General features: G+C 42.0%; 1 protein-coding gene across 4 annotated transcripts in view; it reads right to left on the reverse strand.

Annotated features, from left to right (window-relative positions):
* ADRA1A (adrenoceptor alpha 1A) overlaps positions 1–23,375 on the reverse strand; it is a 175,017-nt gene that overhangs the window by 61,039 nt on the left and 90,603 nt on the right. The window contains exons 3-5 of one of the 4 annotated variants that reach the window (XR_003567117.1): positions 10,642–10,877; positions 3,989–4,176; positions 3,623–3,836 (exon numbers count right to left, since the gene is read on the reverse strand). Coding sequence is in view for 2 of the 4 variants with exons in the window: in XM_027840021.1 (XP_027695822.1) it covers positions 10,363–10,877 (515 nt within the window). In the remaining 2 variants the exon portion in view is untranslated. Of the gene's footprint in view, positions 1–3,622; positions 4,177–10,077; positions 10,878–23,375 lie in introns of those variants that run through there. The other 3 variants (XR_003567116.1, XM_027840023.1, XM_027840021.1) reach the window with 3 other exon arrangements.

Consider the following 23,375-nt stretch of genomic DNA (forward strand, 5'->3'; position numbering starts at 1 on the left):
GGGGGGACTTTGTAGATCATGTAGTTCAATCTCCTCATGTTAAAGACAAGGAAAGGCCCAGAGCATGGAAAGGACTTGCCCAAAATCCTCGGGCTCCCAATCTTGTTCTCTTAATTCTATTTCATCCAAAGAGTTGAATTTTCTTATTTTTCACTTTTACCAAACATTCCCAATAAAATCCTGCAACACACCAGTAGTTTTCTTCCTAGAAAACCAAAGATGTTGATATGATAGAATAAGTTCAAGCAAGGCTGAATTAGGACATGAACTCCATATCCAAAATTTACTCAGGGCTTAAAACAAGTTTAAGACCCAAAGTTAGGAGCAGACTATATGGAAAAGATCAGGGCAAGAAGGTAACTATAGCCTATGAAGGTGACTGAATGGCCATAGTCAGATTGGACCATAATGGGCTAAATCTTGGGGTATGGCCATTCTTATGTTATACCATTGCTTGCATAAATTTTGGAGCTAAGTGTTGGATAGGGTGAATAGAGTGCTTCAAGAAGACCTGAATTCAAATCTTGCCTCAGACACTAACTGGTTTTGTGGTCCTGGAGAAGTCATTCTCTCTGTGTCTTAGACTCCTCATCTATAAGAGGAGGGGCTTGGCCTGATGTCCTCTATGGCCTTCAAGTTCTGAATGGTCTTCTAGTTCTAGATCTATGGTCTTATAAATCCCATCTCAGATACATAATATGTGTGTGACCCTGGTGACCATATCACCTCTCTGTGCCTTGGTTTTCTCATCTGTAAAATGAAAGAGTTGCACTAATGGCCCCTATGGTCCCCTTTATCTCTAAATCAATGGTCCTATGACTTTATGATCTAGAAACCAAATGGAGAAACTTGAGGTTAGAATTGAGGTCCTGACGCATGTAGCCCGTAAGACTGTTCTCTGTTAGCTTGTGTTGATTTGACTCTGATTAGCTAGAGAGCTTCCAGAGGAGGGAAACCCACATGATGAAGGATCCAGAGACCAAGACACATGAGCATCCCTTGAAAGAACTAGGGATAGTTAGACTTGACAACTGTCTTCAAGTATTTTAAGAACTGTTGTGTTTCAGAAGACTAGATTTATTTTGCTTGGCCCCAGAGGGTAGAAATAGGAGCATTGAGGAGAAGCTGCAGAGAGGAAAGATTTAGCTTGGTATCAGGAAAATCAAAAAGTGGTGTGTGTGTGTGTGTGTGTGTGTGTGTGTGTGTGTGTGTGTGTAGTATGTTTTCCACCTCTGGAAGTCTTAGAACAAGGGCTGATGCCAATCTGTCAGGTATATTTTCTATGACATTCTTTATCAGGTATGGATTGGACCTCATGGCTACTGACGTGTTTTCTAACTTTGAGATTCAGTGATTCTGGGATTTAGATGAATATACTATGGTTGAAATAAATATTTTTGTTCGTTCTGATCCCTCACCATCACTGCTCCCCTGCCTCTGTCTGATCAGTCACAAAATCCTCCGTATGCTGCATCTCCAATCCCTCCTCTCCACTCCTGATGCCACCACCCTAGTATAGCACTCATCATCTCTTTCCTGGACTAGAAACTTACCCCTCTTTCTATAGTGTCTCCACTCCATTATCTTTTGCATGATGTCTAAAATAATTTTCCTAACGTATATGACTGGTCTCATCACTCTCTGGCTCAAAAACCTTCCATGGCATAACATGAATTCCTTAGCTTGCCATACCAAACACACTATAATCAGACTTCATCCTATATTCTCAGGCTTACCTCCCACTTCTCTCCTTCATGTTCTAGTAAAATTGAACTGCTGGCTGTTCCTTGAACTTAACATTCCCCATCCCGCTTCTGTGGATTCCCCATGGCTGGACTAGATTCCATTCTTCATCTCTGCCTCTCAGAATCAATAGCTGTCTTCTAGGTTCATCTTTGGTATTCCTGAAGCCTTCCCAGAACAATTCTTCCTGATGTTCTCTTCTTCCTGAAATGCCTTCTAATTCCTTATCTGTCCATATGTTACATCACCACCTCCACACTCCAGCAGAATTTGGGTTTCTTGAAGCCAGGAGTGTTTCAGTCAATCAACAAGCATTTCTTAAGCACTTACTCTGGGCCAGGCACTGATAAAGAAAGTCAAAAACAGGAAGGTCCCTGTTCTCAAGGAGGTCACATCCTAATGCGGGAGACAACATTCAAATGATTGTTTCAGGTTGTTTTTTTTGCCTTGGCATCCTAAGTGTTTATCACAAAACTTTGCATATAGTAGGCAATGAATAAAACTTAATGAATAAAAGAATGGCTCTGAAGGTGATTGTGCTAATATATCAGCAAAATTAGCTCTTTTCTTGGAAGTAAAGAGGAGGAAATAGGGCAAAAGAGAGGGCAGGGCAGAATAGGAGAAGATTCCGTGAAGCCGTAAAGAAATGTGCTCAAAAAGTGCCCAATCATTGAATGGTAGACATTGGTTGAAAGTCCAGCCGGGCATGCAGTAACACTGGGAATGGAGGGGGGAACTGGGAATTTCTGCAGAGTAAATGGATTGTCTTGCAGTTAAGGAAATGAGGAGATTGGCCTACAAATAGGAATTGACCCTCAAACTTTGGGCTAACTAACAGTCACTAACCAGAGGGCCAGGCTCTTCCCATATCTTGGCTTGAGTTCTGTCCTACCTAAAACGAGGAAGTTATATTTTACCAACTCTGAAGTCATTCTAAGCTCTGACATGCTGTGTTTCTGTGAATCTCTGTTCCCATTGCCCTTCAACACCTTGCTTAAGTCACTTAATGCCTCAGTTTCTTCATTTGTAAAAGGAGGAAAAATGAACTAGATGGCCTGCCTCTGAAGTTCCTCGCAACTCTAGATCTGTATTTCTATGAACTAGGGAAACACATGAAAATTATGGCAAAAGTCTTACCACAATGAGCTCAGGGCACCAAGGTTGTCCAGCTCTTCCCCTGCTTTCACAGACCCAAATTTACTTAGGTTCTTCACTGTATTGTATTGAGTGGAATTGTACCATGCTGTTATGTAGTAATCTATTTGTATAATTTTAATGGCTCATTAATACTCCAGCACCACAGGATAACAGGTCCTTGGGTTTAGAGCCACAAGATATTTTAGTGGTCCTCTGGTGCAATGTCCTTATCTTACATTTGAGGAAACTGAACTTCAGAGAATTTGCCCAAAGCCACACAGATAGTAAGTGGCCAATCTGAGGGTGGAATCCAGACACACTCTCTTCCCAGCTAGCATTATTTCCTCTGTTCCATGGTGTCTAGGTTCAAATACTGGTTCTGCCTCTTATTACATATATGGCCTTGGGCCATACAGGGTGAAATCCCTTTACCTTTGAGGGACTCAGTTTCCTTAACTGTAAATGATGAGGTTAGCCTAGGTGACCACCGGTCTCTAAATTTATGAACCTATCATCTTTTCATTTCCCAGATATGGTCTATGTTTAGTCCTGGACTGTTTTTTTTGGATTCCTGTTAGATGTGCCTCATTCTTTTTCTATCCTAGTGACAATTCTCATTACTTGTCAATACACAACACAACCCAAGATGAGCAGTAGAAAGACCGAGCATCCTATAATGAAAGAATTGTTTGTCTCTCCTACTGATCTCCCCACCAGTCCTGGAAATGAGAGGCAGAGAAAATAGAACTAAGCTATTTCACTTCAAACAAATGATGGTACATGGAGGTGGGTGTGGGGAAAAAAAGCCTTCTTGGCTGGCCACTTTATCAAATACCTAATTTGGTATGGAGTACCAGTTATCCATGCTTCAGTAGTAGAGAATATTGGAGGACAGTTTCCCTGTGTTGTGTAGACAAGGCTTTTTGTATGATGGCCATCCCTTACCAAGTGGGCTCCTGGGAACATGAAGAGGAGAAAGGTGAGCTGAGCATTTGCAGACAGCTTGAGTGTCCACTGTAGGAAGCTTAACTCAGTTACTGGGTCCCTCTGTGGCCACTGGCTCTTTCCACCCCCATCAGCAAAAATGCAAACTGTGATCTCCACTCACCCATCTCGAAGAGGCTCTGGAGGGCCATAGGGCTCATGGCCAGCATTGTTTATGAAGATGGTGGGAGTCAAAGCAGGCTGAGATCAGCCTTGCTCCATGACCAAGTTTGTGGGCAAGGAACAGATGCATAGAGTGTCGTCAATGGCTCCGGCTGGAGCTGTTTGAAGGTGTTTTCAGGGTTAAAAATCCTAGTGGTATGAAAAGAGATTACAATAAGTGAGCACCAAGATCTCCACCAGCACCTACTCCTTAGTTGTTCTAGTGGGACTTCCAAAGGAGAATTTTTGCTTATCATGGCATATTATCTTCTCTGCATTGGGACTCCCTTCAAGGACACCTAATTAAGCATAGTCTTCATGTAGCCAAGAGAGCATCATTTTCATAGAGGAAGGGATCTGAGCAGAACTAGCCCCAGAAGCAATTGAAGAGGGTCTGCAGAGTTTTGCTTAAGAACGAATGTGATTAGACACTGAGGAATAAATAAATTATTAACTCAGACAAACAGCTGGTGAAATATTCCCATGCTCAGATGGAGAACCTCGGCTCCCAAGACCAGTGGGTCAAAATAACTGTATGAGGTTAATTTTGATACAGAGGGGGAAAGTATGGGTGCTTGGTACTCACAACTGAAATGATGTCAACTAAGGCATCATCATCTAGGCAAGGAAGTTCAAGAGAAGCAAGTATGAGCTGAAACATAGAATTTCAGAATCGGAAAGGACCTTAGAGGTCATCTGATCTAACCTGTACTTAAGCAAGAATTTCTTGACAAGATTTCTGGTTAGTGTTATCCAATTAGGAACAACCTGCCACCTCCAAGACCACCCATTCCACTTTTGGATAGCTTGAATTGTTAGCAGGTTTTCAAGTCTAAACCTCTCTGTCTGCAAGCTCTATCCATTGCTCTAGTTTTGCCCTCTTGGGCTAAACAGAAAAGGCTAACTCCCTCTTCTAATTGAGTATAATGAATAGTTACCATTTCCAATAATTTCATTTACACATCATAATGTCTATGTCCTCTCTGCCATGTCCTCTCTACCAATCTACCATGTCCTCTCCCATTAGAGTCTAAATTCCTTGAGGGTAGGGACTGTTTTGATTTATCTTTGCCTCCTCAGAGACTCATACAGTGCCTAGTTCATAGTAGTTACTCAGTAAATATTTGTTGAATTGAACTGGATTTTGTCCTAGACAGGACCAAATCTCATCTTATTCCATCAACTGTTGGAAATATGGAATGAGATTGAGGAAAAGAAATTTTGAATTTTTTTCCTAACTCAACCAATTCTTTCCCCAACTCTAGTGTCGCAGAATACAATCCTGGTGCTGTGGGTGCCAAGGTTGTTTAGAAGCTAATTGTAAAAACACAAACAAAAAGATTTGGGGGAATAATTTTAAGCCCCGAAAAAATATCATAACACAGGTACTATTTTTTCATGTCTTCTGGGACCTAGCTCATCCAAAGGCATGGTTTTGGTAGTTTAATATTTTAGGTGGGTATTCACATACATCAGATGTGGTCTTTAGGTAGGAGTAGTCTTAGATATAAGCAAATGAGCAAAAGGCTCCTTTGAAAGCTCCAGTGTTGACAGTAAGCCAAATAGTCACTTCCCAAGGCTCTTCATGCTTCCTTGTCGCCGGAGCAAGAGAAGTCTCTGTCCAATTTGAGGTAGGCATTTTGCACACCCAAATAATCCCTAGTCTTGTGAGTTTGGCCCTTCCCATTAGTTGTGCTGACTTCTAGGGAAATACAGCCACTTTAAAGTTCCTACTTTAATTCAAGAAACTTATTTAATCCCAATTATTCTGGACAAATTCCCCAAACTAAAAATAGAGGCAGTAAATATGAGACCAAAAGGGTCTAACCATGACTGTCATTTACTTAAAACAGAAAACACCAAGGCTTGGTGCCAACATATAATGATTTCAGACAGTGTGGCATGCTCTGAATTGTAGGGATTGATTTGGTGGATAAGTTAAAAAGCTAGCTGAAGTTGCCAATCTTTTTTTCCTAACTCAACATGGTAAATTTGAGATGATATTGTCAAAATTTTAAATCGACAATTGCATATAATTTTATGACCAATTTCATGCTATGGGAAAATGTTAGAGTATAATTCTTAGGTTCCAGAGAATGGGAATGGGGGTGGGGCCTAAGGTATTTAGGGGTATTTGACATTGCAACAGTCATTATGGTTGATGTCAGATGATTGGGTAATTTTCTGGTTAGTTAATTTCACTAGAATATTAACATTAAGCCTCCACCATGTTTTTGTTTGTTTATTTTGCTTTTGTTTTAGTTGGCTAGGTGATAAAGAAGGATTTGGAAACAGGATGACCTGCATTCAAAACCTGCTCTTGTCACTAGTTCTGTGATCCTAGGGAAAGCTATTTAATTTGTAATCCTAATCTGTAAAATGTACGTAATAAACACACCCTCATCACAGGGTTGTTGGGAGGATTGAATGAGATAACATGTGAAGTGCTTTGCAAACCTTAGAGCATGATATAAATGCTAGCTATTATTATTAAGGGTTTCTTATCCATAAATTAGGGTTAGAGATACTTAACTTCAAGGTGCTTAGAGATCTTCTCTCAAAAGACATCATTCATTTCAGGGGGACCAGATACTACTATTCTTCCCAAGAGGCTGATAGTCTTGTAGGTGATGGTAAGATGGGGGAGTCTTGTCTGGACGTTTCAACTTAGATGAAAGCAGTCCCATCCAATTCAGATAAATTCATGAAGACTTTAAGTGAAGGATGACAGAAAAGTCCATAGGGCTACCAAGTTAGAGCTGGAAGGGATTTCAGAGGCAGAATCTAACCTCCTCATTTTACAGATAAGGAAACTGAGACAAGGAGAGGTTAAGTTACTTGCCCAAGGTCACACACATCATAAGCAGAGTAGTTGGACGTTGAAGTCAAATCTTCTGCTCCAAATCCACTTTCTTTTTCCCTCCTGAATCATTCTGAACTCTTTAAGTTTTGACTTGTCAGACATGATAGGACCCCCATCATCTTGTGTAACCACTATAGAATTAGTGAAAGTTATAGAAGCATAATATCATTGAGCCACAGATTTGGAGCTAAAATTGACCATGGAGGCCTTCAAGTGAGACCTTCTTTTTTGACAGAAGAGGAGCCTGGAATTTAGAGAGAGGAAGATTTGCTCATAAGGGAAGATACAGTTCAGGATGTTCAGCCACCTGAACATTCAAACCTGGTCTGAGTACAAGGCAGAATGCTCATTACACCAACAAGAGTGAGGACATATACAGGAAAAGCCTTTTCTCTGGAGAAGCTGGTGAACACTTTCAGTAAGGCAACGGGACGAAATCCCCCAATGCTTCCCAACTGTGCAAAAATTGACCATAAAAATTCTTGATTGATTCCCATTAAACATTCTTCATTGCAATGGGGGAGGTGGTGATCTCAAACTACAGTATCATTGCCAGGATTTCAAGAAAGGAAATAGAAGTGTAGCTTCCCCGTGTTCTGAGGGCTCGATAAACGCTGTGCCTTAACTAGGGTAAGGTGATCAGGGCTATGCCCCAGGGACCCGTAATTTTGGGCAATGGTATCAAACAGAAGTAGAAATGAGGCCACTAAAACCATGCATAAGGATCCCTGTGGGCTGCATATTGACTTAGAAAACCATATATTAATGTCTCAGTTCTATTGTATTTTTATTTATTTTGTTAAATATTTCCCAGTTACATTTTAATTACATCTGGTTGGTGCTTCACTTAGTAGTGTTTGACACCTTTGATTTAGAGAATGCTGACAGCACTCATGATCCTTCAAGGCCACTGAAAGCACCGAGTTGAGCATCTAGTTAGCAAGACTAATCGGTTAGGATGGGAAGGTACAAGGTGTCACCCCCACCACGTCCACTACTTTTGCCCTGGGTGCCAATTCCTAGTTATGCCTCTGCTTGCTAAACACTTTGAAAATGTTAAAGGAAAGGTGTCAGGCCAAGGGAAGAAAGGGACCATGGAAAAGGTCTAGCGGCCATCTGCTAAGCATTGACATCACTGATCTGGTGGGAAAAGACACGTGTGATTTGGAGCTGGCTCCTGCCCACACACCACAGATATATTGGATAGCCTGAGCCTGGCGCATTATGTAATAACAGGTAATGGATATTGAAGTGCCGATATGCCTGGAAGGATGAGCAGCCCTTCATTCGCTCATAAATGAGTTCCTGAAGTAGCAGGTGATTTGTTGAGAAAGGTCTTCCTGGTCCTGGTCAAACCAAAGAGGCCGGGGAGTTATTTGGCAGCCTCATCCTTCAGGTGCAATGAGCTCCTGAGTTTCTCATTCTCTTTCTTCCCTTCCATTCAAGGTGCTGCAAATGACTTTTCTGCTCATCAGTTCCTCAAAATGACTTAACTGGTTTTATAGTTAAGATGAAATTCAATTCAACAAACCCTATAGATATTTGTGAAAAGATAGAGAGCCTTGCTCCAGACCAGGGAAACCTAGGTGGAAGTCCTGCCTCTGACACATTGACAGAATGACTCAGTGATGGGGCTGCAGAGTCAGAAAGAACAGGGCTTCAAGTCTTGTCTCTAACACCTACTGCCTGTGTGACCCTGGGCAAGGAACCTTGAAGGAACCCAGGCAACTCTCTAAAACCAAGTTGCAGACAAGGCTCTGACCTGCATTGTAAGAGGGAGTTTCCATGCTGGGAGTCCCATATACCAATGAAATCAGGTTTAGTACCTCCATTAAACCTAGGGATAATGTGCTGGGAATGCAAAACCCAAAATGAAACCTTTTCCACTTTTAAAGGGTTTGTATTCTACTACAGCATAAAATAAGTCAATAAATATAATAATTGACTTTGATACAGTGCTTTTAAGATTTGCAAAGGACTTTATACTCTCTATATTCTCTCTTTTATGCCTCACAACACCCTTGTGAAGCAAGTGCTATTTTTCCCCCTCATTTTGCAGATGAGGAAACTGAAGGTCAGGGTCACATAATTCATAAATGTCTGAAACAGGATTCTAGCCACTGTGCCATGCTGACTTTCAAAGTAGTAACAGCAGGCAGAGTAGCAGCAAAATTCTCATCCTGATTGCCCAGTAGACTGTAAGCTTTCTGATAACAGGGACTATCTTGTTTTCATCTTTGTACGCCGCCCCCTCCAGGAGCCTAGCACTGTACCTTGAATATAGAAGGTACTTACTATACGTTCGGGTTTTTTTTTTTAGAATGAATTAAATCAAAGTCTGATCTTCAATAGAAGGTAAACTGCTTGAGGGTAGAGACTGTTTCATTTTTGTCTTCAAATTGACTAGGGTATAGCAGAGTGCCCGGGACATATTAGGTGCTTAATACTTGCTTGTTGAATGGAATCAAATATTTTGGCTAAATGTGACCTCTCCTTCCTCCAGTCTTCTTATAGCACTTTGTCTACACCTCTCCTTTGACCCCATAACCCTTTACCTTGGATCTTAATTATCTGTGTGCATAGCATACCCCTTTATTAGACTGTGAGTTCCCTGATAGCAGGGACTGTGTTTTTTTCTTTCTTGTACACCCAGTATCCATCACATAGAGGGCTATTAACAAGTATATGATGAATTATTGAACTTTATCAGTAAAGGATTTCAGTCATCTTATTGGCACTTTCAACATCCTGCTCCTACATCCCCCCCCCCAAAAAAAAAGAAAAAAAGAAAAAGAATTCCTCTCTCTTCAATTCCAAAACTCAGTGAATCTCATCTCATGCTAGTCTCTGGAGACTGAGGGTTGGCATCAAAGCAAGAATCCCAAGAAAAGTAAACCTCACTCTCATATTTCCCACAACAGAGATTCAGGAAGGATCCGCAGTGCTCAGGTTGAAGGACTTTCCCTCAGAGGGGAGGGAAATGTGTTTAGGGATATTGAACTCCATTTTGAATCCTCTCCTTTTCCCTCCTCTGTTCTTATTCACTAAAATACTGACTTATGCCATCAGTAAATTCAGCCTGGAAAAAAAATCTCCTCATGCCATCAAGAAATAACTCCAAACTTAGAGTGTGCACTGAAAATATTCCCGATGAAATCATAATCATATATTTATAGTCTTTTGGATTGTGAAGGAAATTTTGTTTCCCATGATATTTTTCATTGGAATGACCAAAGACAAAGAGGAAGGCTCAGAGAGAAAGAGTGTTCCCAGCAAGGAAATAATGATGGTCATCATTCTAAGTCACTGGACTAGGAGATGATCTCTCACCTCTTCCTCTTTCCTCCCCATCCCACCCTACATGGAAGGCCATTGCCTTTGCTCCAGAAGAGTAACTATCCAGCCTGATGAGTGGGAGATAGAATGACAAATGCCCTATTGACATCCCTCTCCCTTGGGACTGCTGCAGCCCATTAGACCTCCTCCCCGTTCTCACTGAGGGAGATGGTGTGGATCTTAATGGTGGGCAGTTGGCGGCTCTCTTGGATGGCTGGACCTGAGGACCCCACGCAGCAGCAGACCCTCAGAAAGCTTTTGCTTCTTACCCGGGCCGACGTGCAGGTAGACTGGTCGTGGGACACAGTATTCTTAGCGGGCCCACTGGATGTGGAAGAGAAAAATTTCCACTCACAGACCCCCTCTGACTTGGAGATCTTATAGAAGGTCTCCCCTGATCCCACTGGGATACGCACCAAGTCCTTATGCTCTTCTATGGCGTGGCTGGGTGGGTTGAGGGTATAGCCAATGGCATGTTTGGTGGACTGTTTTCTTCGGAGACACTGGATTCTCAGGACATTCTGAAACGCCTTTTTAAACTCTTGACTGGAACAGGGATAGATGATGGGGTTGATGCAGCTGTTTAAGTATCCGAGCCAAAAGACTATTTTAAAAACAGTATCCGAGGGCTTAGCTTCAGGGAAGAAAGACCCTAGAATAAAACACAAATATATTCACATACATTATTTAGCTGGGGTGAAGCATAGCAGAGTAAAGTAATATGCACAAGGCTATAAAGTATGGTATGGGGCAGAAAGACAGATCTTGAGATAAAAAAAGGATGAGAAAGCTGACTGTAAAGCTTATCACTGTCATTAGTAGGCTGTGTCACTCTGGACATGTTAGTTAACCTCTCTGAGCCTTCATTTGTAAGATGGGGATAATACTTGTTTCACCTTTCTCACTGGGCTATTGCGAGACCTTAAAACACTATTAGAAATTTGAGCTATTTTTAAAAATAATGATGTATGTAATTTTGGGAAAGTCTTTCAATCTCTTTGAACCTCAATTTCTTCATCTGTAAGATGAGAATTATATATGCGGCATCTGTTTCACGGTGTTTTTGCAAAAAGCAGGTGAGAACTGTTTGTAAAGTGTGCTGTTAAGAATAACATGATTAATGAATGGCATCTCTGCATTTACAAAGTTTGCCAGTGGTTTGTCATACATTTATGGAATATCTTTGGAAATCTTTGGAAAATATATATATATCAAACCAAATCAAGAAGGAGGCCTTTGAATTTAACTTTGGCTCCAGCCAGGCTGCTCTCCTCACTGTCTCCTGAACACACCATGTTTATTTTTATATCTGGGCCTTTGCTTTCCTCCCAATACTCAGCAAACTGCAGTGGTTCCTGGTCACACCCAGGATCAAATAGAAAACCCCTCTGTTTGGTGTTCAAGGTCCTTCATAACCTAGGCCTCTCCCTTCCCCCACCATTGCAGTCTGTTTATACCTAACCACCTACTCTTTGACCCAGTGACAATGGTCTCCTTGCTATTCTAGGAAGAAGACCCTCCATCTCTCAGCTCTGGGTATTTTCTCTGGCTGTCTCCCATGCCTGGAATGTTCTCACTCCTCATCTTTGCCTTCTAGCTTTCCTGGGTTCCTTTAAGGTCTAGCTAAAATCCCACCTTCTACAGGAAGTCTTTCTGAATCTCTTGTAATTCTAGTGTTCCCCCTGTTAATGATTTCCTTTTTTGTTCATATGTTGCTAATTTGTACATATTTGCTTGATTATTATGCCCCCCACCCCCCAGCCTTAGATTATGAGCTCCTTGAGGACATGAACTGTCTTTGGCTTTTCTTTGTATCCCTAGAGCCACCACGCCTGATACACGGTAAGTGCTTCATAAGTGATTACTGACTAACAATGTGGAGTGTTCTTCTCATTCTCAATCTATTCAAATCAATCAATCACCGTCCTTCAAGGTCCAGCTCAGGTGCCTCTTCTAGGAAACCATCTCCCGGAATGACTTTCTCTTTTGTCTCCTCCCGAGCCTTACAGCATGGACAGCTCCTTTGGTGCCTAATATTATTCATTCCCCCCAGAGGCCACATGGTATCAAGCACTAGACTGGGAGACTAGAAGGACTTGGGTTTGAATTTTATCTTTAACATTATTAATTGTGCAACAGAGAGAGCCTTTCTAAGTTTTGGTTAAATTAGTAACAGATATCTTTGTAATAATGAATTAGATTTAATTTAATAATCTTTATAATCTTTTCATTCTCTTTGTAATCATTCTCTAAAGGCTTATGCCAAATGTTAGCTATCTCTATGTTCCCTTCTAGCTTTAAGGGCTAAGCAACTTTGGGCAAGTCACTTAGCCACTCCAGGCTTCACTTTCCTTCTCTGTAACACGAGGCAGGAGGGGTTGATCACTACTGTCTCTTCCAACTATAAATCCTATGAACTTGTGAAAGGAGCAGATATTGACTCATACATCCCACCATCTAGTGGACTTAAATGCCCATCTAAGGATGGGCAAGAGGGGCCATGGAATGACTACTTAACAGGACCTTGTCACTTGGGTCAATCAGTCAGTCAAGAAACATTTATTAAGCAAAATGATGTCATTTTGGTTCTCTTTGAGAAGGAAAGACAACAATTAACCATTAAGTACCTACTATACGCTCCGTACTAAGACAGTCCCTGCCTTCAAGGAGCTTGAACTTTAATGGAGGAGAAAACAAGTAAACAAATACGTTCATATAAGCTATATACAGGATATATTGGAAATATTAAAAAAAGCAAAGATACCAGAATTAAGAGAGCTTGGAAGAGGCTTCCTGTAGAAGATGAGATTTTAAGACAGACTTAAAGCGAACCAGGGAAACCAGCATGAAAGCTAAGCTGCCTCCCTTCCCCCCTCATCCCTCCAAGTGGTTTTAAGATCTTCCTGTATTAGTGCTCTCATGTGAACACAAAAGTTTCTCTCTGGTATTACTTCCTCAGTGAATCATTCAAAGGACAAGTTGGATGAGTGGAGAAGGAATGAGGTGGGGTGGGCAGTGAGTTTCACTCTAATGATGGCTTTAATCAAACAGAGGGGAAGGAAGGGCCAAAGGCCACCACGTCTGGCTAGCTGCAGAGGAAACTTTAATAAAGCACAGACTTGGCCGTACAGACCAACGTTCCCTCCTCCCACATGGCCAGTTAACACTAACAAGCAGCATCCCTAACAAGATTGCCTGTACTTTGCAAAAGCCTGAGAGTGTGCCTAATGCCTGCTGGGGAGAGCTGAGTGTGTCAAAACTACCTTGCCTGGGAGTCTCTCTTCTGAAGGAATTAGATTGGAGATAAATTTTCCTTTTTTGGAAATTTTTTTGTAGAGGAAAAATATAAAAATTTCTGAACTCTGAGCCCACATGCTAATGGCTGGTTATGAAGTTGTCTGAAATTTGTCATAATCCTATCAAGTGGTGACATTCTTGAATTGGTTATTATTTGAGGTTAAGTGTCAGAAAGCAAAAATGAGTGGGATGATAATAGCAATGAAAATATTTCAGATCACATGCTTGAGGTATGAAATTTTAGGATCTCCTTTTCTTTACTCCCTCATTATTTCTCTTCCCATTCCTTTTCGTTGACCCCTTCCTTTCTCCTGAGCCCCTCTCTACCCAAGACTTTGTGCTATCTTTTGGGTGAAGGCCTTTCATTTGGTTCCCCATCCCTTCTACCCAACAACACCCTAGAATTCAAAATTCTCTCTATCCTTCTAACCTCTCTCGACTACAGCAGAATTCTCATTTTATCAGCATTTCTCAGATATGTGTTAGGAAAGGCATAGATCATAGATTTAGAGCTGGAAGGGGCCTTAGAAGGCATCTGGCACATTTTATAGATGAGGAAATTGAGGTCCCATGAAGTGAAATCCCCATGATTACACTGGTAATACACCACAGGCAAGAGTCAACAGTTTGCCACTCGGAATATGAATGTGGCAGTTTCTCTGACTTGATTTCTCCCAAACTATTTCACATAAATGTGACTGACTAAAATCCCTAATCTTCTCAGTAGGTTTTAGTAATCCAAATAAGATACCTGATTGAATATCAGAAAGATTGAAGGGGCTCTGTGTGTGGGTGTGTATGTGTGTATGTGATTTTTTTTTGTGTACAGTGGGGGAGAACAGGAGTGAGGATATGGTTCTTAAATCACACCATTCAGTGTATTTCCAGGTTTGATGAATTGTCAATGTGGAAGAGAGATTAGCATTGATCTGTTTAGTTGCAGAGGGTAGAACCAGAAGCAATGGGTGCTTATTTGCAGAGAAAGGTTTTGGTGTGCAACAATGAAAGTCATCCCACAGTGCAATGAACACTCTTGTGCCTTGCCTGATATTAACAACCAGAAGACTGCAGCAACAAACTCATATCGCCATTAAGGACAGTTGCTCCACCATCCTTGGGTTCAAACACCACAGTCCCAGATGTGGTTACGGAGGAGATATAAAGAACACTGACAAAAAGAAAGATAGGAAAGTCACTGTCCTTGATAAATGGTTAATCTGTCTTCACCTGAAGATCTTCAAGGAGGGCAAACCCATCACCTGTCTAGGCAGCTCCTTCCACTTTTAGACAATTGTTAGGAAGTGTCTCTGGATATCAAAGCTAAATTAGCCTTTTATCCCCTTCTTCCCATGACTTGTACGTCTTCCCTCTGTGGCCAACCAGTAGGATGGTCCATCTTTTGAACATTAATCTTTCCAATACTTAAAGACAGTTATTACCACTCTTCTCCAGGCTAAATACCTCCACTTCCTGCAGCTAGTTCTCATATGGATTGAAGCAGTTAAAGACCCCCCCACCAACTGGGGTGTTCTTTTCTGTACACTCTATAGTCTATCAATCCATAAACAATTATGAAGCACCTACTATGTGCTAGGCACTGTGCTAAGCACTGGGGGTTCAAAAAGAGGCAATGTCCTTTTAAAGATGTGATGCCCAGAACTGAGTATAATACTGAGGGAGGTGGCAAAACCGGGATGGGATTGTTATTATTATTATTAATATTATTGTTATATTCTGGATAAAGTCTGACCAGAGCAAATCGCTTCCCCTTTTTAGATTTTAGTGGAGGTCCAGAAAAGAAAATTTATTTGTCTTGCTATAAAAATCAGAGCTAATGGCAAAACTGGGAACATAAGTCTATGGTTTCTTCTTTTATCCTCTTGCCATTATACTGTATTGTCTCCCCAGCTTTATTCTGTAGTTTTTAAATTTATGGAATAAAACAAGCATTTCCATAACATAGTATAACAAAGAAGAGGATTGTACATGAAACTGTAAATCCATCGCAGTACAACTTTCTATTCCTTTCAAATATATAATGAAGTTATCATGTAAATTTCTTTTTTTCTTCCCTCCCTCACTCTAGAGATGGTTCCCATTAGACATATACACATATGTAAAATGATTCTCCATATATTTCTATTTATCAGTTCTTTCTCTGAATGTAGATGGTGTCTTCATATGGCCTCACTTTTTTATGGAACATTTGGTAACCCCAGAATGAAACAAAAACACTAAACATGATTGATTCTGGAGTTTGTGGACATTTAAGCTTGTTTAGGACACCATGGTATAACGGATAAGAGCATTGGACTTGAAGTCAGGAATAGCTTGGTTGAATCTCACCACCTACGCTTACTAGCTGAGTGACTTTATCTTATTTTATTTTTTATTAATTAATTTATTTTTTGTTTTCAACAATTGCTTCCATGAGCTTTTGAGTTTTAAATTTTTCTCCCCATTCCTTCCCACTTTCCTCCTTAAGATATGTGTGTGCTGGGTGACTTTAGATAAGTCACTTAGACTCTCTGTGCCTCAGTCACCTTCCCTGTAAAATGGACTAGTTGACTTCAGCCTTCATAGACCCTTGCAGTTCTATCTATGATCCTGTAATTGTTCTTCTAAGAATAATAGCAAAGACAGAAGGAGCCAAAAAAGAGCCTAATTACATGTGGTCAAAATCTAGAAAGTCACAATGAAAGGGATCATTTTATAGTGGAAAGACCTTAGGCTCTTATGTCAGATGATCTGTGTTCAAATCTTGGCTTCAACAGCGTGAGATAGCAACCAAACAGTAGATGCTATTATTATCCCCACTTTCATATATGAGGAAACTAAGGCAGGCAGAGGTTAAGTGACTTGTCCAGAGTCATACAGCTCTTAAGTGCCTGAGGCAGGAGTTGAAATCTAAACCTAGTAATTACACTTAACCACCTAAAGCAGGAAATCATCACTTTATGGGTAAGGGAGGGAAGGAAGGCCCTTTGGAACCTTGCTTCTCAGAATCTCAGAGGTGGAAGCTGGTCTCTGAGACCAGCTAGTCCTAGCTGTATATGAATAAGAAATCTCTCTACAGTCATGGTGTCAAACTCAAATAGAAATGAGGACCACTAAACTGTACATAAGGATTCCTCTGGGCAACGTATTGACTTAGAAAACCACATGTGTGTATATAGTTCTTTTTAAAAAAAATCAATGTATCAACACATTAAAATTGATTAGGAACCACATTTTAAATACGGGGCAGCTAGGTGGCACTGCAGTGCACAGAGTGCTGGGCCTGAAGTCAGAAGACTCATCTTCCTAAGTTCAAATCTGACCTCAGACACTCCGTAGCTGTGTGACCCTGAGCAAGTCACTTAACTGAGTGCCTCAGTTTCTTCACCTGTAAAATGAGCTGGAGAAGGAAATGGCAAACCATTCCGGTATCTTTGCCGAGAAAACCTCAATGGGATCACAAAGAGTTGCATATGACTGAAAAACCACAAGTCACAGAGAAGGTGCTGCCCTGCCATTGGGAGAAGGAGTTTGCTCACCTGGGATTTTTTATGCACGTATATTCAGGCCCTGTACTCTATCCGTTTGGTGATTCAGTGATCACTCAGTAATGGAATGTCCCTTCTCTGCTCGTTTGCACAGGCTGGCTGTCCCTCATGCCTGGATAATTCTGTTTCCTTTCTTCAGACTTGGAATTCCTTGAAGGTCAATTCAATGACCATCTCCTGCCAGAAGTTATTCTTTATTTCCTCTCTTGTTACTGGCCTGTCACATCCCCAGATCACTTGGCATTTCATTCATCCCCTCTTGCTATGGTATTTACTCATTAGCATAGGTGCTGTCTCCACACAGAAGAACATAAATGTTCCCTCGAAGGCATGGACTGCATAGCTTTTGACTTTTTAATCTCAAGCACCTGGCATACAGCAGGACCTCAGCAAACGCTCCTTGAATGGACTTTGGCACCTGCTACATGCCAGGCATTGGGTTGGCATAAGATACAAAGCTGAAACAGTGTCTGCCCTCAAACAGCTTGTATTCTGCTGCAGGGAGAGAAATATAAAGTGTATACAAAAGCAATGCAAATTAATTGGGGAGTGCTTTCAAAGAACTTGTGTTCTATGGGGAGAGACAGTATATATGCAGAGCGATTGACAAAATGTATATGAAATAAATGTAAAAGAGCAACTCAGGGATGAGGACAAGCCTTACGTAAGAGTGAGCCCCTGAAGTGAGATTTGAAAAGAACTTGGGGGAGGGAAGGAAGGAGCGCATTCCAGGCAAAGGCTTGGGGGCTGGAAGCTAGTAGAGACCAGTTAGTCTAGTTCAAACCTCTCAGAATCCCTAACTCAAAGGTGCCCACAGCTAATTAGTTTAAGCCCAGGCTTTTCCCCCGAGGAAAGTGGAATGTCAAAGCCTATCTGCCCTCTACAGTAGATTCGCAGTTTGCAGCCATATGAACAGAACTTTTCATCCTTGGCTCACTCCTTGTGTTCAGTCAGGGTCTTTTGGCTAAAGCATTGCCTGCAGAGAAGCACCAGACAGACAAATTCCACCGCTGCCCAAGTGACGTTACTTTCTGGGCTCTGAGGAGCCCTCACTGTCTCCAGAAATGGCTCTTCCCTGCCTAGCTGGATGGTACCTGGAATCCTACTATGAGAGTCTCATTCTTTTGATTGAGTTCAATTGGCTTTATCCACTGTGAAAATGCTGCTAAGTAGGCCTAAGTCATACTTTTCTGTTAGCCAGGGGAGGAAATGAGGATAATCAGATTCACAGAATCACAGATTCTCAGAGTTGGCAGGGGGTTCTGTGGCCATTGAGATCAATCCGTACTTGAATGAGAATCTGAGTCCATAGGCACCTAGCTACTGCCAGAAGGGCTCCAGTGAGGGGAGCCCACTACCTCCAGAGGCCGTCTGCTCCACTATGGAACAACCCTCATTGCTGGGATGGTTTTCTGAGCATCTGGACTAAATTGTCCTTGTGCTCCTGGTTCTGCCCTCTGGCACCAAACAGAACCGGTCTGAATCTTCTTCCACATGGCAATTCTTCCAAGACTTGAGGACAATTATCATCCCCTCCACTCCCGTCTTCTTTTCTCCAAGCTAAATATGCCCTGTTCTTTTAACTGCTCATGTCACCCATTCCAGATTTTTCTTCATCTTGGCTGCTCTCCTTTGCATGCCCCACCCCCGATTGTCTATGTCCTCCCTCAACCTGTGGTGCCCAGAGGATTTATAGACATTAAAGCTAGAAGGGACACTAAATATCCTATCTCATTTTACAGAAAAGGAAACTGAGGGCCCAAAGCATGAAATGACCTTAGAAAGTCATGCGAGGATTTGACCCAAAGTCATTCCAAAGCCAGCATGCTTCCCAGTACATAGTATCTGCTATGTCACACAGCCATGTCAACTCCTGCCCACTATGTCAAGATACCATGTCAACGCCTGCCTGCTTTGTCAGACCACCATGTCAGCCCTCCTCCCCACCCCGCTAAACTCCAGTGACTCTCTATTGCCTGCAGAATCAAACACCAAATCTTCTGTTTGGTGTTCAAGTCCTTTATAACCTAGATCCTACCACCCTCCTAGTCTCCTTACACCTTCCTCACCTCCGTGTACTCTTCCATCCAGTGACACTGGTCTCCTTGCTGTTCTATGAACCAGACACTCCCTCTGTTGCCTCTGAGAGCTTTTTCTGGCTGTCCTCCTCTGCCCACGGCCAAGCCTGAAATGCTCTCTCTTCATCTCTGCCTTTCCTGGCTTCCTTTAAGTCCCAACCAAAACCCCATCTTCTACAGGAAGGCTTTCCCCACCTCTCTGAACTTTAGTGCTTTCCCTCACTCAGCATTAAGTAGTTATCCTGTACAGCTCATTCTTACCTACATGTCTTGTTGTCTCCCCTATTAAAATGTGAGCTGCTTGAGTTTGCTGTTGTCCAGTTGGGTCTGACTCTTTGTGACCCCGTTTGGGGTTCTCTTGGCAAAGACACTGGAGTGTTTTACTATTTTTTCCCCTCCACTTCATTTTACAGAGGAGGAAACTGAAGTAATCAGCGTTAAGTGACTTGCCTGGTTCATGTAACTATTAAGTGTCTGAGCCAGATTTGAACTCAGGAAGATGAGTCTCCCTAAGTCTAGGCCTGGTGCTCTATCCATTGTTCCACCTAGCTGCTGTAGGTGATTCTTGAGAGCATGGTCTATATTTGGCTCTTTGCTGTATCCCCAGAACTTAGCACAGTGCCTAGAACAGATAGGTACTTAATAAATGTTAATTGACTGACTACTCTCTGTTGTCTTTTCCTAAAATCATAATTTTCTAGAGGAGGAGGGGTGAAAAGAGAACTTGAGAGTGGTTTACACTGGGGTAGTGGAGGTGAGGACAACAGAATATCAGGTTAGCAATGGAAGGGAAAATTAAAATCATCTCACCTGATGTCCCAATTTTTCAGGGAGGGAAACTGAGGTCTAGAGAAGAAGAGTGACTTAACCATGTTCATACAGGTAGTAAGCGGCGGAGGTGGGTTAAGAACCCAGGTCCTGAGATTCCCATGTTGATTGCTCTTTCTACAAATGGGAGATCAACGGTGTCCTTTTAGCAGTCCATCTTCTTGTCCTTGGTCTCAGCTTTATGCAGAGGGATTCAATTTTGACATTTGGATGTGCCTGAGTTACTCAGAGACAAAGCTCCTTAAATCCCATGTCTTACAAGCTAGCCAATCCCTTTGAAAGGATTTCTCTCCTCGATGATGCCAGGAGCATGATCAGAAATGCCCTTGTTCAGTAGCCTAGCTGATAGGGATATGTGGCTGGCATGTACTATGGGCACCCTATGCCAACAACCCTGGGGCGGTTTGTTTTTGCTCAGAAGCATGCCTCCTGAGTTTTCCTTCTCCAGTGAAGGCATAATCCATTTCATTCTCAAAGGAGAGAGAGTTAGCAAGGTAGCATAGAGCACTGAACCCGAGGTCAGTTCAGACCTGGGCTGAAATCTTGCCTCTGACCCCGGCAGTAGGAACTTGAACACATCATTCATCTTCTCTGGACCTCAGTTTTTGTGTCTATAAACTAGGAATAATGATAACAATTTCACAGAAAAACCTTAAGGGATCATATAAAAGGCAGCATGGTACAGATGGATCAAATGAGGTGATGTAGGTAAAGGGCTTTTCAAATCATATATGACAAACATACGCTAATAACGAACAAACAAACGACTAAATAAACAATAGCAATAGCAATATGAATTGTCATCCTTCTAGAACCATAGTCTTTTCTTCTTTAAAATGAGGGATTCGGCTTGCACTAGATGGCAGCTAAGATCTGTGATCTTTAAAGTGATCTCCCAGCAACATCCTGGGGTCTCTGTCTTTTCCCTTAAATGAAAATGTCTTCTCCTGCTGGTCCTGCTTATGCTAAGGCTCTGCTTATGCTACCCACCTCCCAGGGCTGAGCATGGCTGATGATTTATGAACTCTAAACTTTTTTTTTTTTTTTTTAGAAATGTCAGTTCTTATTCCTGTCTCTGTTTTCTTCTCTGACAAGTTTCTACCCATCTTTCGGGACCCAGTTGAAGGGCCCCCTCGTCCAGGAAGGCTTTCTTGCTGTCTCTGGCTTTCACGGACCTGCTGTGTGACACTTTGCCTTATATGGTCCTGTTTTCTAATCTTCAGTCTTGTTGCCTTTTCTATGGCTCAAAAGGGCCTGGATTTGCTACTTTTCAGGTCTCCCTTGTATCCTCCTCACTACTCAGCACCAAGGAGCCCCTCAATAGAGCACTGAATGAATGTTTCTCGATTGACTGATTAAAGGAGATGTGGATTCTGTTTCCCCTTCAGTGGGACTCTTTGCTTCCATCCAGGAATTGGGCCTTTTCCCTTCCTGTCCTGTTTCCAAACTTTCCCTGCACGATTTTCTAGACGCTATTTATAAGAAAACAAAGACACTTCTTCAAATAGTGCTCTGCATCACTGTTACAGACACTTCATAAAATTATTACTTCTAGTACTTATAAAGACATTTTATAGTGTCCTGGTGAAAGGGCAAAGCATGTAATTAAAAGGTGATAACCATCAGCGTTCTCTCATCAGAGGATCAAAAATTTGTGGGATGGGAGAGCAAAGCCAAATACCAGAGGCCCAGGCAAGATCAAGCAAAACATTTCCAAGGCATCCCCCACAGAGAGAGGATTTCAGAAATTATTCCAGCCCTTGGTTTCAAGCAAGGGATCCCAAGGTCCTGGTCTGTCTACCCACTAACTGTTTCATGTTAACAAGGAAATGTATTGGGGGATTGGTTCTGGTGGGTTATAGTCTTGGAAGACGGAAATTAGCAAAGGGATGGTAGCTCCTGAGCCTCCTGAATTGGAGTGCTGTCTCATCCTTGTTCTGGGTCATGCTGGGTGGGTTCTATCTCAAGACAAGAGGGATTTGAGGGTTAGTTATTCAGAACAACATGGTAAATTGGTAATTATAAATCTGTGTTGTAGGGATGAAAGGGGAGAGGAGAGGGCCTCGCCACAGTAGTTTCTTCCATCCCTTCTCTCTAGCCATTGCTACACATGAATATTTATACCATAGGCCAAAACTATATTATGCTTTATATCTATACGCCTCCATTTTCATATGAAGCATGCCTATTAAATCAAAATAACAGCTGACATCGGAGTGAAGTTTACCAAACACTTTACATATATTCTGTCAGTTGTCTTACATAATGACCCTGGGAGGTAGGAAGTACAGGTGTTCTTATATCAGATCATGTCTGGAGTCTTGGGTTCGATTCTGGACACTGAGATTTAGAAGTCATTGTAAGCTGGAGAGCTTCCAAGGAGGGTAACTCTTGGCATATAAGAGGCATTTAATAAATGTTTATCGATCAATTGGCAAAAGGCCTGAATTCATGAACTATGATGACTGAAGGAACTGGCAATATTTGGCCTGAAGAAATCAAGAAATCAAGCATTTATTAAGTGCCTACTATGTGCCAGGCACAGTGTTAAAGGCTAGGGCAACAAAGAAAGGGGAGAAAAAGACATTCTCTTCTCTTAAGGAGCTCATGATCTAATGGGGGAGACGATATGCACACAGTTAAGCAGATGCAGGATAAACGGAGGGTAACCTCAGAGGGAAGACATTAGCATTAAGAAGGAATTGCAAAGGATGGTTTCAGGATGTGAGATTTTAGCTAGGGCTTAAAGAAAGCCAGGAAAGCCATGAGGAGGGAAAGAAAAGAGGAGGAAAAGAATTGCACGCGTAGGAGACAACCCTGGAAAATAGCTGGAATCAGGAGCTGGAGTGTCCTCTGTAAGAAACAGTAAGGAGGGCAGTGCCACTGGATGACAGAGTATTGGGAGGGGAGTGAGGTGTGAGAAGACTGGAAAGACAGCAGCAGGCCAGGTTCTGAAGGGCTTTAAAAGCCACACAGAATTTGATATTTGATTCTGGAGGCACTAGGGAGCCACTGGAGTTATTTATGGGAGGGTATATGTGTGTGGCGTTCAGGTCAGGTGCCTTTCTTTGTATCCCCAGCACACCACAGTGCCTGACATATGGCATTCATGTTTAGTCATTTCAGTCTGTGTCTGATTCTTTGTAATCTCTTTTAGTGTTTTCTTGGCAAAAATACTGGAGTGGTTGGCCATTTTCTTCTCCAGTTCATCTTATAGATGAGGAAACTGAGGCTAATGGGGTGAAGTGACTTGCCCAGGGTCACATAGCTAGTAAATGTCTGAGGCCAGATTTGAACTCACAAAGATGAGTGTTCCTGGCTCCAGGCCCTATGCTCTATCCACTAGGCCACCTAACTTTCTGCCTGACACATAGTAGGTGTTTAACAAATGCTTAGGGATTG

This window comes from Vombatus ursinus, unplaced genomic scaffold (genome assembly GCF_900497805.2).
Source record: "Vombatus ursinus unplaced genomic scaffold, bare-nosed wombat genome assembly UNPS02014837.1, whole genome shotgun sequence".
Taxonomy (NCBI): Eukaryota; Metazoa; Chordata; class Mammalia; order Diprotodontia; family Vombatidae; genus Vombatus; species Vombatus ursinus.